The sequence below is a fragment of the Lampetra fluviatilis genome, chromosome 20 (genome assembly GCF_964198595.1).
Source record: "Lampetra fluviatilis chromosome 20, kcLamFluv1.1, whole genome shotgun sequence".
Taxonomy (NCBI): Eukaryota; Metazoa; Chordata; class Hyperoartia; order Petromyzontiformes; family Petromyzontidae; genus Lampetra; species Lampetra fluviatilis.
Window position 1 is genome coordinate 1,291,952 of NC_136294.1, and position 24,078 is coordinate 1,316,029.

Here is a 24,078-nt window from a genome sequence, read left to right on the forward strand (position 1 = left end):
CGTGACAAACAATAATTGGCTGTGTCGGGTGGTGGCGGGTTTAACGACACATTTTATATTTACGCGATCTAACCCAACAACCTCTGTTATAGACTAAATCCACTTCATCATTCTGATTTTCGATTTATATTGGATGACTCATATAGGACCCACCCACCATTGTGACCTCTATCAATGCCAGGAGTACAATGACCTCCAAATATGCAATGGCTTAGCCTGTGACTTTATTGTGTAGGCTTCATTGCGAGTGACTAAAAGATGTATAAAAGATAATTATCTTTTACACACAAATTAAACAGAGGAATATTGTATTCCTTCTATGCAGGCAGTCCCCACATACACTGCAAGCTGTAAAGAACATTACTTAGGCTAAAAAGTAAACTATGCAACTAAACTATATATTTTTATTTTAGTAGGTAAGGCCCACTAAGATCGGTGGCGATTATTTAAGCAGCTTTTGGGGCCTCTCCTATGATGACTTGGTCTTCAATGAGTAGCTGGTGCGGTGTGTCAACATCAGCACTGCAATACAAAGGCGGCCGTGCGGGGTGCGCTGGCCACACCACCCCCTCGTGTGCCTTGCCAGCCTCCATAGGTGCTGCTACTCGCTAACAGCACTCGCCCCGACAGCGTGTTAAGGCTATAAGGGGAACCCTTGGAAAGCATTGGTCCAGAAGGCTGATAAGCTAATGGACGAAGATATGACTTTATTACAACATTTTGGTGGTGATGAAATGCACCCTCGTATGCTTAGTACAGTGTTCTATAACGCTGAAAGTGCTTTGGATGGTTCTTTTTGATGATGGCAACTTAACGAATGGGGTCAGCCTGGAAATAAGACACTGTCCAAATAACCAACAGGCTAGATTGTCTCCTAGCTCCTTAGCTGGGCGACGGTGCCCGCGGCTGTCTGACACGACCTTGAAGCTGCGTCCTCAAGAAAAACATAGTCACAGGTGTATTTGTCATATTTAATCCTCGACAGTGCATTTAACATTGACTCTCGGAGTAATACAAAACACGAATTCATAGATTTGGCCAAATATGCCACTTTAGCATGACTGTTGAAAAAGGGTCTTGAGACTCAGCGACACTTTTCTGAATACATTACAACGTGACAATCTGCTGTCGGTCATTTGTCGTTCGACCATACTTCACCACACTGGGTCCACACCGCATTGTGCTGGGTTCACACCGTATTACGCCGACTACTGAGCTACCGACTTCCTGAGTATGGGGCATTCTTAAAATCGTATTGCTGTAAAATTTCAAACTTACAGTAAAAACGATGGCAATGCTAATGACAGCACAATGATGCATTTAACAAAAACACACATTCCTCGATGACTCTGCCCTAAGAAAAACATGCAACGTTTCAAGCAATGGCCCTTCTTCATGGCAAGGAAGTCTTAGATTTCCATTCAGATCTTGCTGCGATGAATAAGGCCAATAGCTCCAAACGTGACCTGTTACATAAACGTTTACCCCATTAGGGCAGGGTTATTGATGAACGTCATTTGTGCTCAGGTCACCACTGCCGAACGCAGTAGCACAGTTTGTAGTTTGACCGCGACTGTAAAGTGTTTATTTTCTCACGAACGAAAGCTTCCGAGCTCAGCTGTCGAAACAGCCCCAGGGCAGGCACACAGCCAGGGAGGGCGTCTCTCTCGGGACGAGACAGCCAGGCGTCTGGGCGTCAGGGATGCGCCTCGCCTCGGATCCTCGCCCCCTACTTGAACGACGCCTTCATCTTCTCGAAGGGGTCCGAGTCCCACTTGGTGGGGTCCCAGGCGAGGAACCAGCCGGTAAAGGTGGGGGGCTCGTGCCCCTGCTTCACCACCACCACGGGGGTGTCCTTCCCCCGGCCAGACGGGTCCGTCTCCAGGTACGACTTGGCTGTGAGACGACACGCGGAGTGGGGGGGGGTGTGTGGGGGACACGGCAAGTCTGTGGGTGTCTGCGTGAATCTGTGGGTGTCTGCGTGAGTCTGTGGGTGTCTGCATGAGTCTGTGGGTGTCTATGTGAACACGTGGGTCTCTACGCGAGGCAAAGATTGCACAATTAGAAGGGCTACGAACAATTAAGACGTTTAAAGATTGCGCTGTCGCGTCGAAACGTCTTGAGATGCGCTGCGTAACCGAGAGGTGACGGGCGAATTTTAGGTCACGTTGGAATACGGTGCCACGGGTGGCTAAGATATGTTAACTACCTCGCCTGGTATACAGGAGATCGTGGTTTCGATCTAGATTGATTTTGAGCCGGCTTGAAGACATTCACTGGCTGATGTGCATGGGCAAAGCTCCCTAGGGCGTTGACAGCTCCCGGCACGGAGTTCATGTCCCGCGGGGCACACGCGACACGCGGTGTCTCCTGCGTAGGCGTGGGGATCGTCCCTGCGGCGAGCCGCCAGGTTTGAAAAGTATTTTTTTTTTGCACAAACCTCCCGGGAGAGAAGGGGGGATGACGATTTCAGCAAAACGGAAGTGCCGGCAAGATGAACGTCATTTAAAGTTAAAAGGTCAACGGCACAGTGGGGCAGATACGGTTGATAGCCCAGGGAAGCCCGAGCAGGAATTCAATCACACGAGGAGTCCGAGTGAGATACTTCACCGTTTTTCTTCTGTCTGCTGCTCAAAACACTAAGGCAGTTTTTCCGTTCCTTTGTCGGACAAGTTTATAGATTTTTTTCTCCATTTGACTGCTATACACACCATAGGATATGATTAGTGAGACTGTGTGTGTTCATATATTTGTAGTAGTTTAACGCGCGCCAAGGGGGGTAATTGTAAACACGTGTCGGCTGGGGACAGTGAGGTCGTACCGGGACAGGCTGGTGTTGCTGGGGGACAACGGAGGAGATGGAGACGGCCTGTTAGGCAATTATGGATGCAGGACAGTGATTGGCCGGTTGTTGTTGTCAGGGACAGGGTGGCGTCGCTAAGTCTGGGAATGGGGACAGGTGGTGCCGAGGGCCGGGGGTGGCGAGGCATTAGGGGGGACTCCAGTAATTAATTGGAAATTAATAGGGACGGGCATAAATACGGGATAGTCAGAGTGAGACGGGGAGTTGTGCTGGGAACTGGACGGAGTCGGGTGGAGTAGAAGAAGAAGTGTAGAGTAGCAGTGGAGAAGAAGAAGCTGAACGAGAGAGACATTCGGAGTGAGACGGAGAAGCCGAGAGAGAGCGACGGCTGGAGTGGGACGGAGAAGCAGAGAGGGGAGTCGGGTGAGACGGAGAGGGAGGAATGAAGCGAGCGAGGCCGGCGGAGCGCGGCGAGCGAGCGGAGAACGCACTGGAGAATGGTGGCGAAATGTGCTAAGTTGGATAAAATAAAGTGACGACAGAAAAGGAAGAAGTTGTCCGCGTAAAGTTCAGCACTACATATTCGTTGACAAATGCATTTTAGCTCGCCATCCCCATAACAACAATGATTAACATATGATGTGCACGATATTTACTCACTCTTGAAGAGGGAGAATGACTCAGAGCCCTGAGGAACCACAGCCAAGCAAGGACGACAGCCAAGCGATAGCCTGCGCCAACAACTGCCCAAGCGTTGCATGAACAGCAGCGGACCCGTGAACAGCAGCGGAATCATGAACAGCAGCGGACCCGTGAACAGCAGCGAACCCGTGAACAACAGCGGACCCGTGAACAACAGCGAACCCGTGAACAGCAGTGAACCCCTACACGGAACGACGCCAATGACCGGTGAACGGAGCCGTGCGTGGTATCCTGTTGGCGAAGTACGATCGCTTCCAAGCCAGGGGCGGTGCCGGCGATTCCCAAATCGCCGCTGCAGCTTTGGAGGGGTGCGGGTTCACGGTTTGTGGCTCGCAGCTCGCGGCTCGCGGTTCAGGCCTCGCCGAATGCTGACCCAACGCAGTGCCTGGCCGTGTGGCTCGTGACACCGTGACACTGACCACACGTGACACTCACCACACTTGAGTGATTCTTTCTTTTCCACGTCGTTGGCATCCTCGCCGATCCAGAGGAAAAGCTGCGGGGATGGGGGGATGAGGGGGGAGGTGGGGTGGGGTGATTGAGGAAATGAAAGGTGAGGGAGGAAAGTGGGGGATGGAAGGGGAGCATGGGAACCCAAACAGGAGCACCATGATGATGGTGACAACGGTGGCGAGATTCTAGAGTGATGATGATGGTAGTGATGGTGGTAGTGGAGATGATGATGGTATTAATATGTAATAATAATAAAAAAAGATGATGTTACCTGGTCCCATACGTCTAAGAGCATGACATCATCGGTGGCCAGGTCTTCCTGAGTGAAGTCTCCCGCCACCTCCTCCACCTGTGGGCGCGACCGACACGACGCTGAGCTCCACACGCGGCCGGGGTGCGTGCCGTCGGCGAGCATCGCCCGTCAGGCTCCGCAAGTGCACACGAGGAAGGGGGGGGAGGTGAGAATTGCCACCGCACTGGGGGGTGAGGCACTGGGGGGTGGTGGGGGTAAGGAGGCAGGAGGTGGCCAGCGAGGCAGGGCCCCAGACCGTGAGGGCAGCAGCAGAGAAGGAGCGCCCCGCCAATCGAGCGGCGAAGGTCTGCGCGGGAGGGGGGGGGGGGAGATATGCCAGAGAGCCTTGGTCACTGGAAGCGGAGAGTGCGTGGAGCGGAGTAGAAGCGATGGGAGAGAGAGAGTGGTGGATCTAGGATGAGTGGAGTGAAGTAGAGCGATGGGAGAGAGAGAGAGCGCTGGATCTAGGATGAGTGGAGGGGAGTAGAAGCGAGATGATCCTCTCGAGAGCTCTACGAGGGGTGTGGGGGCGTGGCGGGGAGCGTGCCTGGAAGCGGCCGGTCTTGTTGGAGCAGGCGAAGAGGCGGGGCGGGTGGTCGTTGTAGTTGGTGCTCAGTCTCGGCGAGCTCTGGTAGTCCTTCTTGCCGCCCAGCAGCGACCAGAACTCATCTATGGGGGGACGGGTGGATGAGAGGAACGGGAGGGCGATCGGTGATGGCTCTAGAAAGTCAAATAAGTCTCGGTGGCTTCCTGCTTCAAATGAGCATTGGGGCCAGGGTTTGTTTGTTTCTGCCCAGCCCTGGGGCCAAAGGCGAGCGACAGTACCGGAAGACCCCGTAGAGAAATCCCCTCGACCTCGGGGAGAGAGAGACGCACACAAATCCCAATATGCAGCAGGTACCGTCAGGGTCGGGATCGAACCCACGACCTCCTGTGTACCAGGCGAGGTGGTTAACACCACGGCCCGCGAGTCGCAGGCGATGGCGTCGTGACCGTGATGACCGCGGAACTCGGCGGGGAGGAGAAGGGGGGGGGGGGCGTTAGGGTGAGGGTGCCCCCCAGGTTACTGCTCGCCCCCCACCTGGCTCGTCCCCCTCGGCCAGGTCGGCGTGCGTCCGGCGGCCCAGCAGCTGGGCCACGTAGGCCGCCCCGTCCAGCTCGCTGCGCTCGGCGCCCTTCCCCTCCCAGATGAACGTCTTCTTGGGGGACAGCAGCACGAAGGCGTCGTTCGAGTTGAGGGACGCGGCGCTCAGGGGGACCTTCGAGTGGGGGAGGGGGGAGGTGCGGGAGTTGCGCAGGGAGTAAACCGTCGGACATCGTGCCGAACGGCACGTGCGCACGTGGTAACACTCCCGACGCCGTACAGCAGACAGCAAAGCTGACGAGGATGAAGACGACGATAATGTTGATGATGACGACGATGACAACGATAATGAGGGTGACGACGGGGATGATGATGACGATGATGGCGATGTTGATGAAGATGACGAGGATGATGTTGACCAGGGTGACGACGACGACCTCACCTCGACGGCTCTGGTGGCGCCCGCTGAGGAGCTGCGCACCTGGTAGAGTCGCGTGGGGGCCTGGGGGCTCTGCCCCCCATGGCGGGAGGTGCCCCCCGCGTGCACCACCAGGGGCTTGCCCCCGAACAGGCTTAGCAGGTGCGGGGGCTCGGAGCCCTGAACCACGCGCACCTGGGGGGGGGGGGGGGGCACAACGTGGAATATCCGCCACTGGCTCCAGGCTGTAAACATCCGATGAGCAATCTCAACCAGATTCCTACAGATGCCCGAGACTGGGCCCTGTGAGCCTCTGGGCACTAACACAGGGAGGTGGTGTCCTGCTCCCTGGGGCGCGCGTGTTTGCTCACCTGCATGGGCCGTCCCCCCAACTCGTTGTCGAGTTGCACAGACAGGAAGGCGGAGTGCGTGATCTCGTTCTTGCTCGACTTGCTGCCCTGCCTGCTCCCGGCGCACACAAACACAAAGGTTCCTCCGTTGGGGCCAGAAGCGAGCAGAGGCGACTACGGCTGGCGCGGCACGGGAAGGGGTGGGTGGACAGCATCACGCACGGCCGTTTTTGTTTCCGTAGTGGCGATGTTTATACAGAGCGCAAGGTACTCATTTGAGGCTGAGTCTACCTAGAGGGGGGGGGCGGGTGGCCCAGGACTGGTTCCTATAACTGCAGCGGTGTTGGTCGTGAGCGGGAATCGATCTCGGGTTGCTGGGTTCGTAGCACAGCGCGTTAACCGCTACACTCCACAACACATGCACATGTCCACATGTACACCACACACACACCACCCACACACCACCCACACACACCCCTCACACACACACTACACATACCAAACACACATACCACACACACACACCACTCACACCACACACACCACCCACACACACACCATACACACACGCCACTCACACACACACACCACTCTCACACACACACCACACACACCACTCTCACACACACACCACTCTCACACACACCACTCTCACACACACACCACTCACACACACACAGCACACATACCACTCACTCACACGTGTAAACTAGGGTCTGGCTCCGAATGTATTCGTGCCCGTGATTGGCTATAGCGGGCGGGGCGCTAAGGCATGGATACCCCTTCTTGTGTTGGAATGTTCGTTGACGTTGAACTTCCTTCGCACCGTATGTAGCCAACCGTGCCAAGTCGGAGTTTCATAAATCTCCACCGGTGCGATCCCCCAACCCTCGCCTCCAAACCGCTGGCATCACAGCCATCCAACGTCCCGTGTCTCACCCGCCCTCGCCCGCCCTTCTTCTCCCCGTCCTCCAACCCCAGACCTCTCGGGTCGAGCCATGGTCCTGCACCCCCCCCACCCCCTCCGCCCCCGTGTCCCGACGCGTGCCCTCCCACCCACCAGGTGTAGAGGATCTGTCCCCTGCACCACGTGTAGAGGATGATGTACGAGTCGCCGCCGAAGAACTGCCCGTAGCTGGCGCGGTCCACACTCACGCGGCCACAGCTCTCCACGCGCCACACCTGGGGGGGGGTGCAGGAGGTAGTTTGGGGGGGGGGGGTGCGGGAGGTAGCTGCCTTGGGCTGTGGCAGATTGGCGTAATAACAAAACAACGAATCGTTGTGTGAATGCGCGAGGCTCATTGAGGCCAGACTTCGGCACCCGGGGATTCTCAGAGTTGTAAAATATAAATCTATAAAATATAAATCTATCAAATATAAATATATAAACTATAAATATATAAACTATAAATATATAAAATACAAATATAGAAACTATAAATATATAAAATATAAATATATAAAATATAAATCTATCAAATATAAATATAGAAACTATAAATATATAAAATATAAATATATAAAATATAAATCGCTTTCGTGGAGGAGGTGAGCCGTGAGCGTCACATCTCAAGTGGAGCCGTTCCGGGTCCTTGGCAATGAGCGGTGCTGAAGCTCCGGCTAAGGGCGAGGTGACCACGCACAGGCAGTCCTCGTTTAACGCGGCAGATGCGTTCCTGATAAGTGACGCGTTACGCGACGGGCATTGACAGTGAACTAACTCATAATCACCGCTCACTCACACGTTTATTCTCCCTCCCCTCACCTGAACCTCGCCCTTGTCTAATTTCCCAGCACGCCTCTATCTCGCTCGTGTCGTCTCACGCGAGTCGGGGGATGAGTGAGCGAGTGGGTGGGTGGGTTTGGTGCACGCGTGATCCAGTAGGTGGGTGGATGAACGAGTGAGCTTGTGAGCGAGTTGGTGAACGAGTTCATGAGCGAGTTGGTGAGCGAGTTGGTGAGCGAGTTGGTGAGCGAGTGCCTAGGTGGCCACGATCGTGCGAGCGAGCCACCAATTACCCCTCTAAAACTCCATTACCATGCCCCTCTCCAGCACGCCTCCTGTCCTTCACCCCCGCACCTCCAATTAGCACGGTTGGCTACGTACGGTGCGAAAGAAGTTCAAGGTACGTACGCGCCTCCACGCCCTCCTCCCCCCACCCCCTGCTCACCTGAACCTCTCCCTTGCCGTCGTCCACCATGCCGTGCTGCGCGGCCATGGCCGGGCTGGAGTGCAGGGTGGAGGCGTTGAAGGGCACCTGCTGGACATGGGCGACGCTGCCCACGTTGTACGTCTTGCCGAGCGTCACGACGTCGTCCTTGCTCCTCCAGCCCAGGAAGAACTGCTTGAAGAGCGGCGTCTCCCCTGTCTCGGGCAGCACCGACACCTGGGGGAGACGCGGGAGGAGCAGCAACAGAGAGGGGGGAGCTTCTCAACTCGCTACGCACGGCTGGGCTGCGTGTGTCTTGGGCTGTGTGTGTGTCCTGGGCTGTGTGTGTGGGGTTGGGGTAGTGATAGGGGTTGGTGAAATTATAGGGGTTGGGGTAGTGGTCGGGGTAGTGGTCGGGGTAGTGGTAGTGGTAGGGGTTTGGGTATTGGTAGGGGTATTGGTAAGGGTTGGGGTAATGGTAGAGGTAGGTGGAGGTTGGTGAAGCGGGATTGGCTCAAACCGATTTGGATACCACTTGCCACTTATGTCATCCGTGGCCGGGAAATCGAACTCGTGTCACTCGGTTCGCAGCGCAGTGCGATAACCACAGCGCCACCGCTCCACCCCAGTGACTCTGCAGCGCCAATCGAACGTGTTTGAATACTCGACTCATAAACACGAGAACCAAAAGTCGTGCTAGGATGAGCAATTTATGCAAACATCTCCAAAACTCAAGATTCCCCTTCCCGAAGGCGCAGCGTGCGGAGTGAGAGGACCGCTGAGGGGTTGTTGTTGTTGTTGTTGGTGTTGTTGTTGTTGGTGTTGTTGTTGTTGTTGGTGGTGGTGTTGTTGTTGGTGTTGGTGGTGTGGTTGGTGTCTCTGCGTCACCTTGGTGCTGGGCGAGTAGCTCATCTTCTTGATGAACTCCTGAGCGGTCATCATCGCTTTCTGCCTCTCGTTCGAGTTGGCTCTCTTGCCTGCAGCGACATCACTTCGTCACTTCATCACTTACCCACTTCACCACTTAACCACTTCAGCACTTCACCAACTTGTTAACCACATCACCACGTGATCATCTTCATACAACAGTCGGCAGTACGTGGCGGCGTCATGGTCCAACTTTGTGTTAGAAAAAAAACCATTACCGGTAAATGACTGAGTTAGGAAATAGCAACTTGTTGTGCCCCCCCCCCCTGCAAAATATAGGGGACCCCTCTTGAATGAGAATAATCAGACTCAGCGTCCTCTATCCATCCCCATCACGGCTGGGAACTTTGGCTGTGTGAATGATAATGGGATGGTGGGGTGATAAGGTGATGGTGTTATGCGACTTTGTGGCAATTGGATGATGGGATGATGGTGCAATGGGACAATAGTGATGGGATGGTGGGTTGGTGGAGTGCTGAGATGATGCTTGTGATGGGTCCATCGTCAGCCTAACCCCCAGCCTGACCCTCACCCTCACCCTAGCCCTCACCCTAGCCATCACCCTAGCCCTCACCCTCACCCTAGCCCTCACCCTAACCCTAGCCCTCACCCTAGCCCTCACCCTCACCCTAGCCTTCACCCTCACCCTAGCCCTCACCCTAGCCCTCACCCTCACCCTAGCCCTCACCCCAACCGTCACCCTAATCCTCACCCTCACCCTAACCCTAGCCCTCACCCTAACCCTCACCCTAACCCTAGCCCTCACCCTAACCCTCACCCTAACCGTCACCCTAGCCCTCACCCTTCCACACGAAGATCTGCCCCGCGGAGCCGTTGTCGAGCAGGAAGCAGTCTGCCGAGTCGAGCAGCGACTGCTGGAAGGGACTCGCGCTCGCCACCTCCTTCACCTCCATGCGGCCGCTCTCGTCGGAGATCTGTGGCAATCAACGACATCCACAACCACCATCATCCTCATCCCTCCATAATGATGATGATCATAATCTTTATTACCCTAATCAAAATCTTCATCTCTCCATCATCATTATTACCACCACCATTATAATCATCGACATAATTCACAACAAATGTAATAATATCACCATCATCATTCTCTCCATATATTCATTGCAACGACCATCATCATCAGTAGCAGAATAATTCGACGTGGAGTTGAGCTATAGGTAATCTACTACTCAACCGAGCCATTGGCACTGACAGCCACGTCACGCTGGCTGTGAGCTATTGGGAGTTTCCCACTTTCGAGTGTCAGGCCGCCATTTTAAGGGGCTCTGAATTGACTTCCCGTGGCCTATGAAATTTATTTTTGGATTTGCACAATATCTTGTGTACCCAGAAGAAAGTAAGGAATCTCATAAATAATGTGTTTGTTATAATCATCGTTGTATGGTACTTGTTTGAAACCTTGTAGAGCTTGGCTGATTTCCGGTTCGAGATATCCATTTCCACATCATCAGGGGTCCCGGGTGGAAGTTCAGGCTTGGGGCCCAGCACCTGGAAGGGTGTGCAGAGTCAGGGTTGATAGGTCAATAACGCGAAGGTCATAACGATCATGGTGGCGATGATGATGGTGATAATGATGATATTGATAGGAAGATGTGCTGCTGCTGCTTTTTATAATGGATGACGATGGCGGTGGTGGCGATCGTAATTATATTGCTGATGATTTACTAGTTTAGGCTATTACGACAGAGCCAAATGTATGATGGTGAAGATTGTAGTCGTGTTGCTGCCACTGCTTTTAATAATAAAAACGATGACTGATAACAACTCCAAAAACGACGATGACAACGATGGTGATGGTTATGATGATCACGACGATGATGGCTATGATCGTGATGATGGCTATGATGATGACGACGATGATGATGACGATGGCTATGATGATGACGACGATGATGATGGCTATGATGATGACGATGGCAATGATGATGACGAAGTAGATGACGTCGATGACGATGCCCCCCCCCCCGGCTCACGTTACGCAGTTGTGCGGGCTCCCCGTCCTCCTCCACCACGTGCACCGTCGCCCGCCCGCCCCGCTCGTTGTCCCGCACGCCGCGCGCCACCTCGGACGCCTTGACGCGCTCGTAGCGGTTGCAGCCCGAGCCGCACCACTGGTAGATGTTCTACAGGGAGCACCCGAGTACCAACACGGCTCAACTCCTGAAGCAAATGCGTCGCAAACCACAAACTGGCGGGTAAACCTCCTCTGTCCCGGAGAGGTGCAGAGGCATGGCAGCCTCTCCTCCCATGTGTCCCATGTGGGCATGGGGACTTTCCGCGTGGCTGGCCAAAGTGTCTGCACGTTGTGCCTGGAGGGTCTAGGAGGATCCCCGAGGGAGGCGATTCAGTGCCCTGGCCCTCCCATACGGTACATGGCCAGGGGACATCAGGTGCTAGTTGATTTTTGTCGTCCTTTCGTAGTTTAGTTTAAGGTGGAGGGATTACCAGCCGCTCGCAACCGTCCAGCGCATCCTGTCTGTCAGCCACTGGGGTGGATGCTAAACTATCGCCTATTTATACTTGATCAAGTAAGGCCCTACTAAGCTATATAGCTCTTTTTCAGAAGCGACTCGGCCACAAATAATATATCAACGAAGTGTGCTATCATCACGTGGACATTCATAGCGGACAAATACTCTAAACGCGTGACGTTGATTCTGAATGTGGAGGGGAAAACCGGAGGATATGGAGAGAAATCCACGCGACCACAGAGAGAACACGCGAACTCTAAATATACAGCAGCAGGCGTCAGGGTTGGGATCAAACACACGACCTCCTGCATACCAGGCGAGGGAGTTAACATCTACTAGCCAACGCCGCGCAACCGGATGCGAGCAAGCCAAGAGGGTAACCAGCTGGCCGGAGGCGTCACGACGCCGCAGTGCTAGCGGCCAGTGCCCGCCCATCCTCACCGCCCCCAGGTCGACGATGAAGCAGTCCCCCTGGTTGAAGCTCTTCCAGGAAAGCGGCACCTCGGTGGCGCGCACCGTGCGTCGCCCCTTCACGTGCAGCAGCCGCTTCACGTCCGCCACGTTGGGCTCCACGTGGCGGAAGCCCGAGGCCACGCCGCCCGCCTGCACGACAACAACAACGACGACGTTGACGACGAAGTGACGAGATCCTGCAGAGACTCCTCCTCTGACCTGAGTAGGGAGCTCGCCGCTCCGGTGTTACGCAGCGGCAGCAGCACCGGGCGGTTCACGCGAGCGCGCGCGCACCTTGTACTTGATGCCGCCCTTGAAGTAGGAGAGGAACGAGTTGGACTCGTGTCCCTGCACCTCGCGGTACTGCACGGGCCGCCCCCCCAGGGAGTCGTCCAGCTGCACGGCGAGGAGGGCAGCAGCGCCGGACTCGTCCTGAGAGCACTCGCTACCTGCGGCGGGGACACGAGGACACGGAGACACGGAGACATGGAGACACCGGGAAACAGAGAAACGGGGACACGGAGACACGGAGAAACAAGGACACGGGGAGACGGGGACACGGAGACACGGGGACATGGATACACGGAGAAATGGGGACACGGGGACACGGGGACACGGAGAAACGGAGACACGGAGACATGATGTGAGCAGGGCAGCAGCGCCTGACTCGCTACCTATGGCGCGGTGCAGACACGGGGGAGGAAGGGGTGGGGGTGGGTGGATATTTAATTAAGCGATTCGATGGACGAGTCAATGGTTGAGCGGTTGAACAGCTGATTGAGTTAGTAATTGATCGAGCGATTGAGTGGGTTGAGCGAATTCGGCGGGCGAGCGGCCTCGAGCCCAGTGTGCGCCTCACCGAGCCAGAAGTGCAGCTCGTATCGTTTGACCGAAGGGCCGAAGGAGAACGTCTTGAGCACCACGTAGGCATCCCCCGTGAAGAAGTTGCCGTACTGGTTGGGTGCCACGGCCACAGGACTCAGCTTCTCCACCCTCCATACCTGCAGCCCCTCCACCTGGCCCGCTCCCTTGAACCCCGCGTGTAGCACCATGGCTTCAGGTCGGAGGGGAGGCTGTCTGGGGGGGGGGGTCGGAGGATGGGGGAAGAGAATAAGGTGGTGGTGGGGGGGGGCACGGGGTGAGACACGGAACGTAAAGTGAGCCCGGCGCGTGACAGCGATCCCCGCGATTTGGAGGCGATGGTTGGAGGATCGCGTCAGGGCAGATTTGTGACATCTCCGATTTCCGCACCTTCCAATTTGATGCGGTTGGCTACGTCCGGTGCGAAAGAAGTTCAACGTACGTACAAGTGCGAGGTGGTGGCCAGGAGATGGCGGAGTGGTGCACGTGCGATAGTGATAATCCAGACGCGGTGATTATTTGGCTGCATTCTGCATACGCTGCTGTTGTCGAACACTCAGTAAGATATTGCAACTATACTAGGTAATACAATTTGGACTGGTATTGCTACTAATTGTAACTGCACGAATGTACATTGGTGTATGTATGTATGGTGTATATGTATGTATTAGGCTATTGATGCGTGTGTATTGGCATGTCGCAGTAGCGGAGCGCTTAGCGCCCTGCGGTGAAAACCCAGCGGCCCGACTTCGATTCCCGCTCACGGCCAACACCAGTGACGATGATCTGAACTGATCCTGTGCCTCCCCGAGGTCGACTCAGCCTCAAATGAGTACCTGGTGCGATGTGAAAATATCGCCACTCGGGGAGGCAAAGGCGGCCGGGCGTGGTGCTGGCCACCCACCCGCTCGTGTGCCGTGCCGGCCTTCTTCCAAGGTGCTCACGAACAGCACTTGCCCCAACAGTCTGTTAAAAGGCTACACGGGGGATCTTTGTCTTTGTGCATGTTAGTGAGTACAGTATCTTAACCTTCGACTCATGTTTGTCTGCACGTTCCGTCTGGTTAGTACGCAGGGGATGAGCAATCTCATTCCAACACAAAATCCAGAAAACAAACACAGCTCAAAAGCCACCAAAGTTCAATATTTACCATCCATTCAGTCCGGCTATCGGTCTCCTATTTAATCTGAGCAATACTTTTGCGTGCGTGTCAAAGTATCAACAAGCTGACTGGATGATAGTACAGCATTAAAAGACAGCAGCCAAAACTCACTTTATATAGATACACAATTGCTCTCGACTTTACTTGTGACCTTAGAAAACAAGATATGCACGCGATAGGCCGACCGTTTTGGGCAAATGACCCTTAACTTCAGAGCAGAGAGTGACCGGCAAAAAAAGGTAGACACTTACCAAACAGAGCATCCTCTCTGTCCGGCTCCCCCTGCCAATGTAATCCTCATTTGGCGTTGCGTTGTCATTCAACGATTAATCGATTCGAGAGCAGCGCATCGGTCCGTGTTAGAGAACGGTCCGTGGGAAGCGGATATCACCGAACTACCACGAAGGACCCTTCATGTCACCTGTGGCGTGCACCGAAGTGGGACACCCACGTGCTCCATCAAGTGAAGACTGAGAGCCGTGTACCGTGTTAACATCACTGCCACTGGGACACTGCTCAAGGTGCAGCCCTGCAATGTCCCGCTCACCCCACTGCTGGTACAAAGCCTCCCCCCCCCGCCCAAGAAGGTATTTGGCCTACTCTTCCATTCTGGATAGGCGTCTTGGAAGAGGTGGGAGTGACCCACACTTTACTCCACCACACGAGTTGCTTACCGATTTGTGCCGCGTTGCGTACAGAGTGAATGTGCGGGTGGGGGGGTACGTGAGAGTATTTAAGCGGTACATGATAGTATTTAAGAAATTTGCACGATTGTTTTAACTGCCGCGTCGGAAGAGATGGAATCCAACTGGCGCCCTATGAGTTGCAAGCGCGCTGCCCTGTCTGTGTTGAACTTCTTTCGCACCGTACCTCGCCAACCGCGCTCATCGGAGGTGCGTGGGAAGGACAACAACACTAAACACAACAACAACAAGAAGCAGCTCTAAAGAAACTGGGTTTTCAATGTAGCCGATTTAAAATTGGCTTCCTAGTATCGGAAGGAAGAGTGCGTTCCAGACGGCCGCAGAAGCTCATCCGAAATCGTGATACACCGCGGGAGAGGGATGAGAACGCCGGCGATCGGACGGTGAGACAAAGTTCACTTACGAGATCCGAGACGGATTCTTGCACGGACGTCGCACTCGTGGCTGCGATGCCCTAAAGTGCCCGACTCGCTTCTCTCTCCCCTCTCCGCCTTTTAAACGTGTGGCTGCGTCGCTCTTACATTGACCGCTCCGCCCCTCCCTGCTCCCCCCCACTCCCTCGCCCCCTCCCCCCTCAATGGAGCCATCCCCACCACCCCCACCACATTGAACCCTCCGCGACTCGATCTGTCACGTTCAAGAATTGCATCCGCATCAGGCAGCAGTTGCCATGTTCTATCCATTGCTGGGTGAATGCTTCCCCAGAGCACTCAGCATGCCACGCAGTTACTGATCAGGAGGGGGTCTGATCTCATCTCTTCATCAATAATTCATCATCACCAGCCGTGGCCAATCCACTGCTGGATGAAGGCCTCGCCAATCTGTCGACAGTCCCTACCCCCTCCACTGCCCTGCCGTCTAAGAAGCAATCATCACCCAGCACGGGCACACGAGCCGATTTTAGAGAGAGGGACAGAGAGATCCGTCTCGTTCCTCCTGCACGTCGAGCGCAATCTGGTCGCTCCATCTCCACGGTGGACGTACTCCTCGGGTCTGCTGTACGCATTGTCTGTTGACCTTCTTCAGCACTGCACGTAACCAGCCGTCGTGTTCACAGCGAGTTGTGGAGTTGCAAACTCGCGCTGGCCGGATGGGGACGGCGCAGCCTGGACGGGGTAGCTTGCCAGAGGAGACGTCCTTCTGCATTCGCGTTGGGGGGGGGGGGTCGTGTGCATTCCACGGGAGACTCACACTGCGATTGGCACGGGCGGGCTTCCGCACGGTGCGAAAGAAGTGCGACACATGCGCGCACACACAGGAGTTACTGAACGAGGGGAACGACGCGCGGATCAGAGGGAGAGATACGTGGTCTTGGCCGGCAACGCGTGCTCGAGACGAGCGACGGACAGGCAGCCAAAGTCGGGATTTGCCCCCCCCCACCCCCACGAGAGAGAGCCCCTCCGCCGTGGAGACGCAGTGATGAAATCGAGGTGGTGCGTGCGCGCGTGTGTCCTTGTAGCGCAGTAGGGGACACGGGCGGTGCATCGGCCACTCATCTCTGTCGGTCAACCTACGGCAACCTGCTGGGGCTGCCCCGTGACCTCCTGCCGGCGAGCGTTCGACACTTCACGTGGCCTCAAGGTGCACATAGCCTGGCACAAGCGTCGTGGTGACGTCACCGCCACTTAGTGGCGAATGGCGTTTGTTGTTGTGCAGGGGGCTAGTCTAGGCCCCTTCCGCCAACAGTGGCGTTTGCAAGGAATTGCAGGGCTGTACCCTAGCCTCAGGCACTGCACTGGCATGCCAGTTTGTTTATGAGCTTCGCTTTGATGTCGACATATACAACGAGGAAGCGAGGTTGTTGGCACGGGAGCATGTGACGCGTGAGAGTTATGTACCACGTAAACATGTAGGTTTGGGCACAAGCGGATATAAAAGTTAAAGGTTACCCCACCAGGCATGACTAAATAATACATGAACCCTGGTAAATCCACTGCTGGATGAACCCATCCCCCAATCCGCCGCCACCTCTCACGATCGTGCCATGTTAATAATCCTCCTAGCGTCCGCACGTGAACTTGGTTTCATGGCTCCATCTCCTCGGTGGACAAGCTTCTTGGAATGCGTTCCCTTCCTTGGCTGCCACTCCGTCACCAGCCTTGTCCACGGGGGGGGGGGGGGGCATCGTCCATCTCTTCTGGCCGTGTGGCGTCCTGCACAAGCCACGCTCGCTCACTGACACCGCGACTGAAATCCTTGAAACTGATGCGTGTTGTTCTCTAGTCCACGTGTTCCTCTTTCCTTGAGCCTGCTGCGTTTTGTTCTCTAATCCACGTGTTCCTCTTTCCGTATCGGAAAGTAGTTCAATGCGCGCGTCTCTCTCTCTCTCTCCACGTTTTTTCTGCACGTGCGTTGGAGACTCGGCGGCGGCCGGCCAGGAACACATCACCTGGGGGAAAGCCCTGGGCAGGGATTATTTACGCGACTTAGATATGCTTCGTCGGCGAGTCGTCTTCTGGGACAAAGCCCTGGACAATGAGTGACCGGCAAACAATGGGGACACTTGGCGCCTGAGGCAAAGCACCGGGGAGATATCAATTCGCATCCGACTCAGAGATGCTGGCTCAGTGAGTCATCTTCTGAGACGAAGCGCTGGGAACGCGGACCAGGGGATACAAGAGGGGAGACACGGTGGCCACGCGGTCACCCTGGTGCCGCATGACTCGTACATTTTGGAAGTCGGATTTTATTTTCCCCAGACGTGGTTGCCGTGAACACGAGTCTACAGTCCTTTTGGGTTTCTCTCTCTCCCGGAAAATTATTGTTGAAAAAAAAGTCTACTGCTGTTTTTGTGTACTCCTCCCCGCTCCTCCTCCCTCTTCTTCTCTCGCTGTTCTGCCTCACGGCAGGTGTTTTGCTCCACGGCAGGAGTGGGGGTGTGTGTATACAGCATTTCCCTGTTTTGAGGTTGAGTTTGGTCACGTGACCGTGAAGTTCCAATTTGACAGCCTTTCAGCCACGAGGCTGGGGGTCCACCATTACACAGAGTTCAAGATGGCGGCACAAATCGCGTCCCAGTGAAGCCAGCTGCAACTGTACATTGTGGGACTTTAAGAAGCATTGTCTGTAAGTTCATTTATGTTCTTATAATACTGGGAATGCTGTTATAATGTTAGAATGACCCTTATAATGCTGTAACTGCCTTTATAATGCTGTTAAATTGTTATGATAAAAACGAGGCCTAGTTAACAACGAAGCCTGCAACTTGCCTTATTGTAAATGTTACTTGTAATTGAATAAGTCGAGTCAGACTTGTACCCAAATGACTATATTGCGATCTTGAGAGCAAGGATGATGAAATATCTCATCCACAATTCAGTATTATGTGTAGTGCTGTACATTTAGGCTGCAGCATGTTGATTACACGATGTGCCCTTAACACAGTAGCTTATTCTCTTGTATAGCTATTCAGTACTAATGTAGGTGCCTGGTCGATCCAGGATCTATTGTTGAGTTCATGTTATCTAAGACAATGTTATAATGCTGTAGTGTTCATTCATTGTATTGATATTTCCAAGTATTAACAGATGCTGGATTTGTGCTGTGTTTTTCCATCAGTTTTACCTCGTTCAATTCAATAAATTACATTTGGAGTCGGATGTTCACCCTGGCTCTGAAGGTTTATTGGATGCGAGGTTAACTACTCGGATAGCGGTGCAACGCAGCGCACAGCGAGGCCGAGACACTCTTTCCTCTTTCTTTCATCGCTGCATTCGTCGGTCGCCACGTCGTTGGCTTTTGGTGAAGTTGCCTCGCGTCCTTGTGAACGATGACACCCACTATCGGACTGGAACTGGGGCTGCTTCATGTACAAAGTCAGCTGTTGGACCCCCAGGCGCTGCCGGCACTCGTGCCGCGGCGACACCTGCGGGGGTTCCCGAGAGCCGAGGGTTTGGTGCCTAAACACCCGGGGCGGTTTGATGGCACTGCTGGTGCACCACATCGGCCGGGAAGTATTGATTCATTTGGGAATCGACGATGACCAAAGCGACGGTAGGCCGCAGAGTATTGGGCTTTGTGGTGGTGGGATAACAGAAGGTGAGAAGACACTTAGACAACCAGACTCTGACACAAACGCTAGCAGTGGCCCTAACCACACAAGCCAGCCAGCCCCTGACCCTAACAACACTATCCGCCCTGTCCCCTACAGTATTAACCCTGGCCATAACCCCCATTTTCTTTGAGTCCAATCATCGTTGCGTCGGCTGAGACCCTCACCTCGCCCGGTTTAATCGGAGGGTGGGGGGGGGGCAGTGGGCTGAGACCTGGATTCGAACTCAGGTTCTCAGCGATGCTGGATCAGGGCCTCTGGCCTTTGATCCCGCTGGCGACATCACAAGACCGCCACCTGGAACCCAGCAGACGGTTGGCTGCATGTGAGCGGTCACGAATCGCCGAGAGCAGATTGCGTTTCCTTATTGCAGTCGCTCTCTGGCACGATCTTACACGACTGCTTTCACTGGGGCAATTGATGTCTTAAACATTGCTGCCTCACTTACCTTGACCTCGTAAAGCCCCGCTGGGTAGAGCAGTGATGAGAGGGTGATGAGAGGGTGGGAGAGGGATGGTCTACTCTGCTGTTGTGTCCTTGGGGTAAAGTCGAGGTGTGAAAATGGACGTGCGAGAAAGTCGGGGAGAGTTAGTGCCAGGCTAGCAATGGCACGGAGGGCATGGATAAGTGGGCTGATAACGGCTCAAACAGAAGGGGAATCTGTATCACCTTGAGTCTTGACAGTAGCTGCGTGTGACGGCACGACGGAGTGCTCTTGCCAACAGCATCATTGAACAAAGGGAATGCTCCAAATCCAGCGCTGGCGTTTACTGATTGAGTCTAAACTTTATGTTCCAAGCCCCACATTGATCGCATCTCAAGAGAAAATCAAATAAAAAAAAATAAGGATTTCTATATAAACAACTCGTTTTTTCATTTGATTGCGTCTGAAAATTGTTGAAGCTGTCATTCTACCACCTTTTGATGACTGTGACGCTGCTTACAGATCAGCTACCAATGAATATGCAATGGCTTAGCCTGTGACTTTATTGTGTAGGCTTCATTGCGAGTGACAAAATAAGTATAAAAGATAATGATATTTTACACACAAATTAAACAGAGGAATATTGTATTCCTTCTATGCAGGCAGTCCCCACATACACTGCAAGCTGTAAAGAGCATTACTTAGACTAAAAAGTAAACTATGCAACTAAACTATATATTTTAATTTTAGTAGATAAGGCCCACTTTTTTAGAAGTAACCTAGCCACAAATGATAGCACAATCAAGTGGCTTATCACGTGAGAATGTATAGCAGCCAAATACTCTAAACGTGGAGGGGAAAACGGAGGACCCGGAGAAAAATCCATGCGACCACGGGGAAAACATGCAAATTAGAAATATACAGGTGTCAGGGTCAGGATCGAGGGAGTTACCATCTCGCCACTGCGGCGCCCCAAATCGACAGCGCTGTGGAGTTCAACCTGCAAGTAATAACTTTGCAGACAACTGTGCCATTGGCAGAACAATACATCGACTTATCTCCTGCAAGTTGTTCTTTTTATGACCACAGGCAATGTGAGTGAATGCACTGCTGAATGATGGCCTCCCTAAAGGCCTGTCGGTCAATGGGTGTTTGACCTTCACTCGGCTGGGTTTGTTTGACCACTTGGCTGGGTTTGTTTGACCTTCATTGGGTTTGTTTGACCTTCACTCGGCTGGCCAGTGCGAGTTGGTGAAGGGGGCCTGCAGCCAGGACAGCTTCAAGATATCACACACCACACACTCACGGCTGTGGACAGGTATTAAACCTACGTCGGTGGGTTCAAGGCAGACTGCGATAACTACTGCACCACACACCCCACAAGACACATATCTGGTTCAAATGACGTGCACTGGCGTGTACATGTCACCCTGTCCGTATGTACGAAGTACACTCCGAATATAATGACTCCTATTTTTGTTGCAACGTTTTGATTGAACTGATATCCAATTTGCACTGTGCAATAGCCTCCGAGTCCCTACGTCATCTCTACCTCCTCCTGTTGTCCCTGCATCTGTCCGCCACAATACATTTCAGAAACTGCATGGTCTTGTCTTTCGTCACCATCACAATAGAGGTGCGGGATGCAACCAACGGGACAGGCGGCACCGAGATATGGACAACTGTAGACCAGGTTCTACTTTGTGTAGACCAGGTTCTACTTTTAATTTAGGAGCTTTCGTGACTGCAGGAATTATTCTTTGGTTCTTTTCGGTTAAGTCACGTCTAAAAATAAAATAATAAATTAAAATAACATATTACGACGTTTCGATTGCAACACAAGCAATCATCATCAGGCATAAAAGAAATAGCAACAAAAATCTAACTAGAAAACTATAGACAGACATACAAGCAGACAGATATCACAACGGCACACAGAGAGAGGACACAAATCGGCACAAAGAGAGGGGTCGTTTCTGTGACGGTCCCTTGAATATAGAGAGGGGGGGGCGGGGACGGAGAGAGGGAGGGGGCAGAGAGAATTAGCATATCAATGAGTGTACGGCAACGTACTGCTGTTGCAAGTAAGATGACAATGTGGAACGGGAACGCAAGCTTGAAAATTAGGAGACAGGCACACGAAATTAAATAACCTAGCAAAATATCGAAATGTGATGTAATACAACACAGAGAGTCGGTTAACACATAATTAACGCATAGCCTGGTTGATTACGTGTTTCAAAATTTGCTAAGTTAGAATTTCACGTGTGAAAATTCCAAAGAGAGGACATAGGCAGAGAGAACAAATAGCCAGAAAGAAAAAGGATAAGCTTAAAACTTCCCCGTAGAAGTGGTTCAATCTTAATTTAGGAGCTCTCGTGACTGCAGGAATTATTCTTTGGTTCTTTTCGGTTAAGTCACGTCTAAAAATAAAATAATAAATTAAAATAACATATTACGACGTTTCGATTGCAACACAAGCAATCATCATCAGGCATAAAAGAAATAGCAACAAAAATCTAACTAGAAAACTATAGACAGACATACAAGCAGACAGATATCACAACGGCACACAGAGAGAGGACACAAATCGGCACAAAGAGAGGGGTCGTTTCTGTGACGGTCCCTTAAATATAGAGAGGGGGGTGTGTTGCAATCGAAACGTCGTAATATGTTATTTTAATTTATTATTTTATTTTTAGACGTGACTTAACCGAAAAGAACCAAAGAATAATTCCTGCAGTCACGAAAGCTCCTAAATTAAGATTGAACCACTTCTACGGGGAAGTTTTAAGCTTATCCTTTTTCTTTCTGGCTATTTGTTCTCTCTGCCTGTGTCCTCTCTTTGGAATTTTCACACTTAAAATTCTAACTTAGCAAATTTTGAAACACGTAATCAACCAGGCTATGCGTTAATTGTGTGTTAACCGACTCTCTGTGTTGTATTACATCACATTTCGATATTTTGCTAGTTTATTTAATTTTCGTGTGCCTGTCTCCTAATTTTCAAGCTTGCGTGCCCGTTCCACAGTCATCTTACTTGCAACAGCAGTACGTTGCCGTACACTCATTGATATGCTAATTCTCTCTGCCCCCTCCCTCTCTCCGTCCCCGCCCCCCCTCTCTATATTTAAGGGACCGTCACAGAAACGACCCCTCTCTTTGTGCCGATTTGTGTCCTCTCTCTGTGTGCCGTTGTGATGTCTGTCTGCTTGTATGTCTGTCTATAGTTTTCTAGTTAGATTTTTGTTGCTATTTCTTTTATGCCTGATGATGATTGCTTGTGTTGCAATCGAAACGTCGTAATATGTTATTTTAATTTATTATTTTATTTTTAGACGTGACTTAACCGAAAAGAACCAAAGACCAGGTTCTACTTTGTCCGGACCCGTCAGTGAAGAATGGCCGACATCCTTCGCTTACCACCATCCCTGTGTCTTCCTCCGTCATCCTCGCTACGAACCCAGCCCCCTCCCCCCACCTCCCCAGTTCGATTCCCACTCGTGGCTAAGATCGGTGGCGATTATTTAAGCAGCTTTTGGGGCCTCTCCTATGTTGACTTGGTCTTCAATGAGTAGCTGGTGCGGTGTGTCAACATCAGCACTGCAATAGAAAGGCGGCCGTGCGTGGTGCGCTGGCCACACCACCCCCTCGTGTGCCTTGCCGGCCTCCATAGGTGCTGCTACTCGCTAACAGCACTCGCCCCGACAGCCTGTTAAGGCTATACGGGGAACCCTTGGAAAGCATTGGTCCAGAAGGCTGATAAGCTAATGGACGAAGGTATAACTTTATTTACATTTTTTGGTGGTGATGAAATGCATCCTCGTATGTTTAGTACAGTGTTCTGTGACGCTGCAAGTGCTTTGTATGGTTCTATTTGATGATGCCAACTTAACAAACGGGGTCAGACTGGAAATAAGACACTGCTCAAATAACCAACAGGCTAGATCGTCTCCTAGCTCCTTAGCTCGGCGACGGTGCCCGCGGCTGTCTGACACGACCTTGAAGCTGCGTACGCAAGAAAAAACATAGTCACAGGTATATTTGTTATATTTAATCCCCCACAGTGCATTATACATTGACTCTCGGAGTAATACAAAACACGAATTCATAGATTTGGCCAAATATGCCAATTTAGCATGACTGCTGAAAAAGGGTCTTGAGACTCAGCGACACTTTTCTGAATACATTACAACGTACGTACAGCCCTTTGACAATCTGCCGTCGGTCATTTTGTCGTTTGACCATACTTCACCACACTGGGTCCACACCGCATTGTGCTGGGTTCACACCGTATTACGCTGACCACCGACTTCCTGAGTATGGGGCATTCTTAAAATCGTATTGCTGTAAAATTTCCAACTTACAGTAAAAACGATGGCAATGCTAATGACAGCACAATGATGCATTTAACAAAATCTCACATTCCTCGATGACTCTGCCCTAAAAAGGAACAGGCACCATTTCAAGCAATGGCCCTTCTTCATGGCAAGGAAGTCTTAGATTTCATTCAGATTTTGCTGCGATGAATACGGCCAATAGCCCCAAACGTGACCTGTTACATAAACGTTTACCCCATTAGGGCAGGGTTATTGATGAACGTCATTTGTGCTTAGGTCACCACTGCCGAACGCAGTAGCACAGTTTGTAGTTTGACCGCGACTGTAAAGTGTTTATTTTCTCACGAACGAAAGCTTCCGGGTTCAGCTGTTGAGACAGCCCCAGGGCAGGCACACAGCCAGGGAGGGC

General features: G+C 52.5%; 1 protein-coding gene across 1 annotated transcript; it reads right to left on the reverse strand.

The window, feature by feature from the left end:
* Window positions 1-1,729: 1,729 nt before the first annotated feature.
* Window positions 1,730-13,179, reverse strand: LOC144938010 (scinderin-like). The gene is made up of 16 exons (XM_078865706.1): window positions 12,987-13,179; window positions 12,422-12,576; window positions 12,116-12,277; window positions 11,177-11,326; window positions 10,602-10,691; window positions 9,982-10,114; window positions 9,141-9,229; window positions 8,274-8,489; window positions 7,163-7,284; window positions 6,124-6,214; window positions 5,777-5,947; window positions 5,332-5,509; window positions 4,798-4,919; window positions 4,230-4,307; window positions 3,941-4,001; window positions 1,730-1,896 (listed from the first exon to the last, which is right to left on the reverse strand). Exons 1-16 carry the CDS (start codon window positions 13,177-13,179, stop codon window positions 1,730-1,732), a joined length of 2,178 nt encoding a protein of 725 aa, XP_078721832.1.
* Between the last annotated feature and the right edge of the window lie 10,899 nt (window positions 13,180-24,078).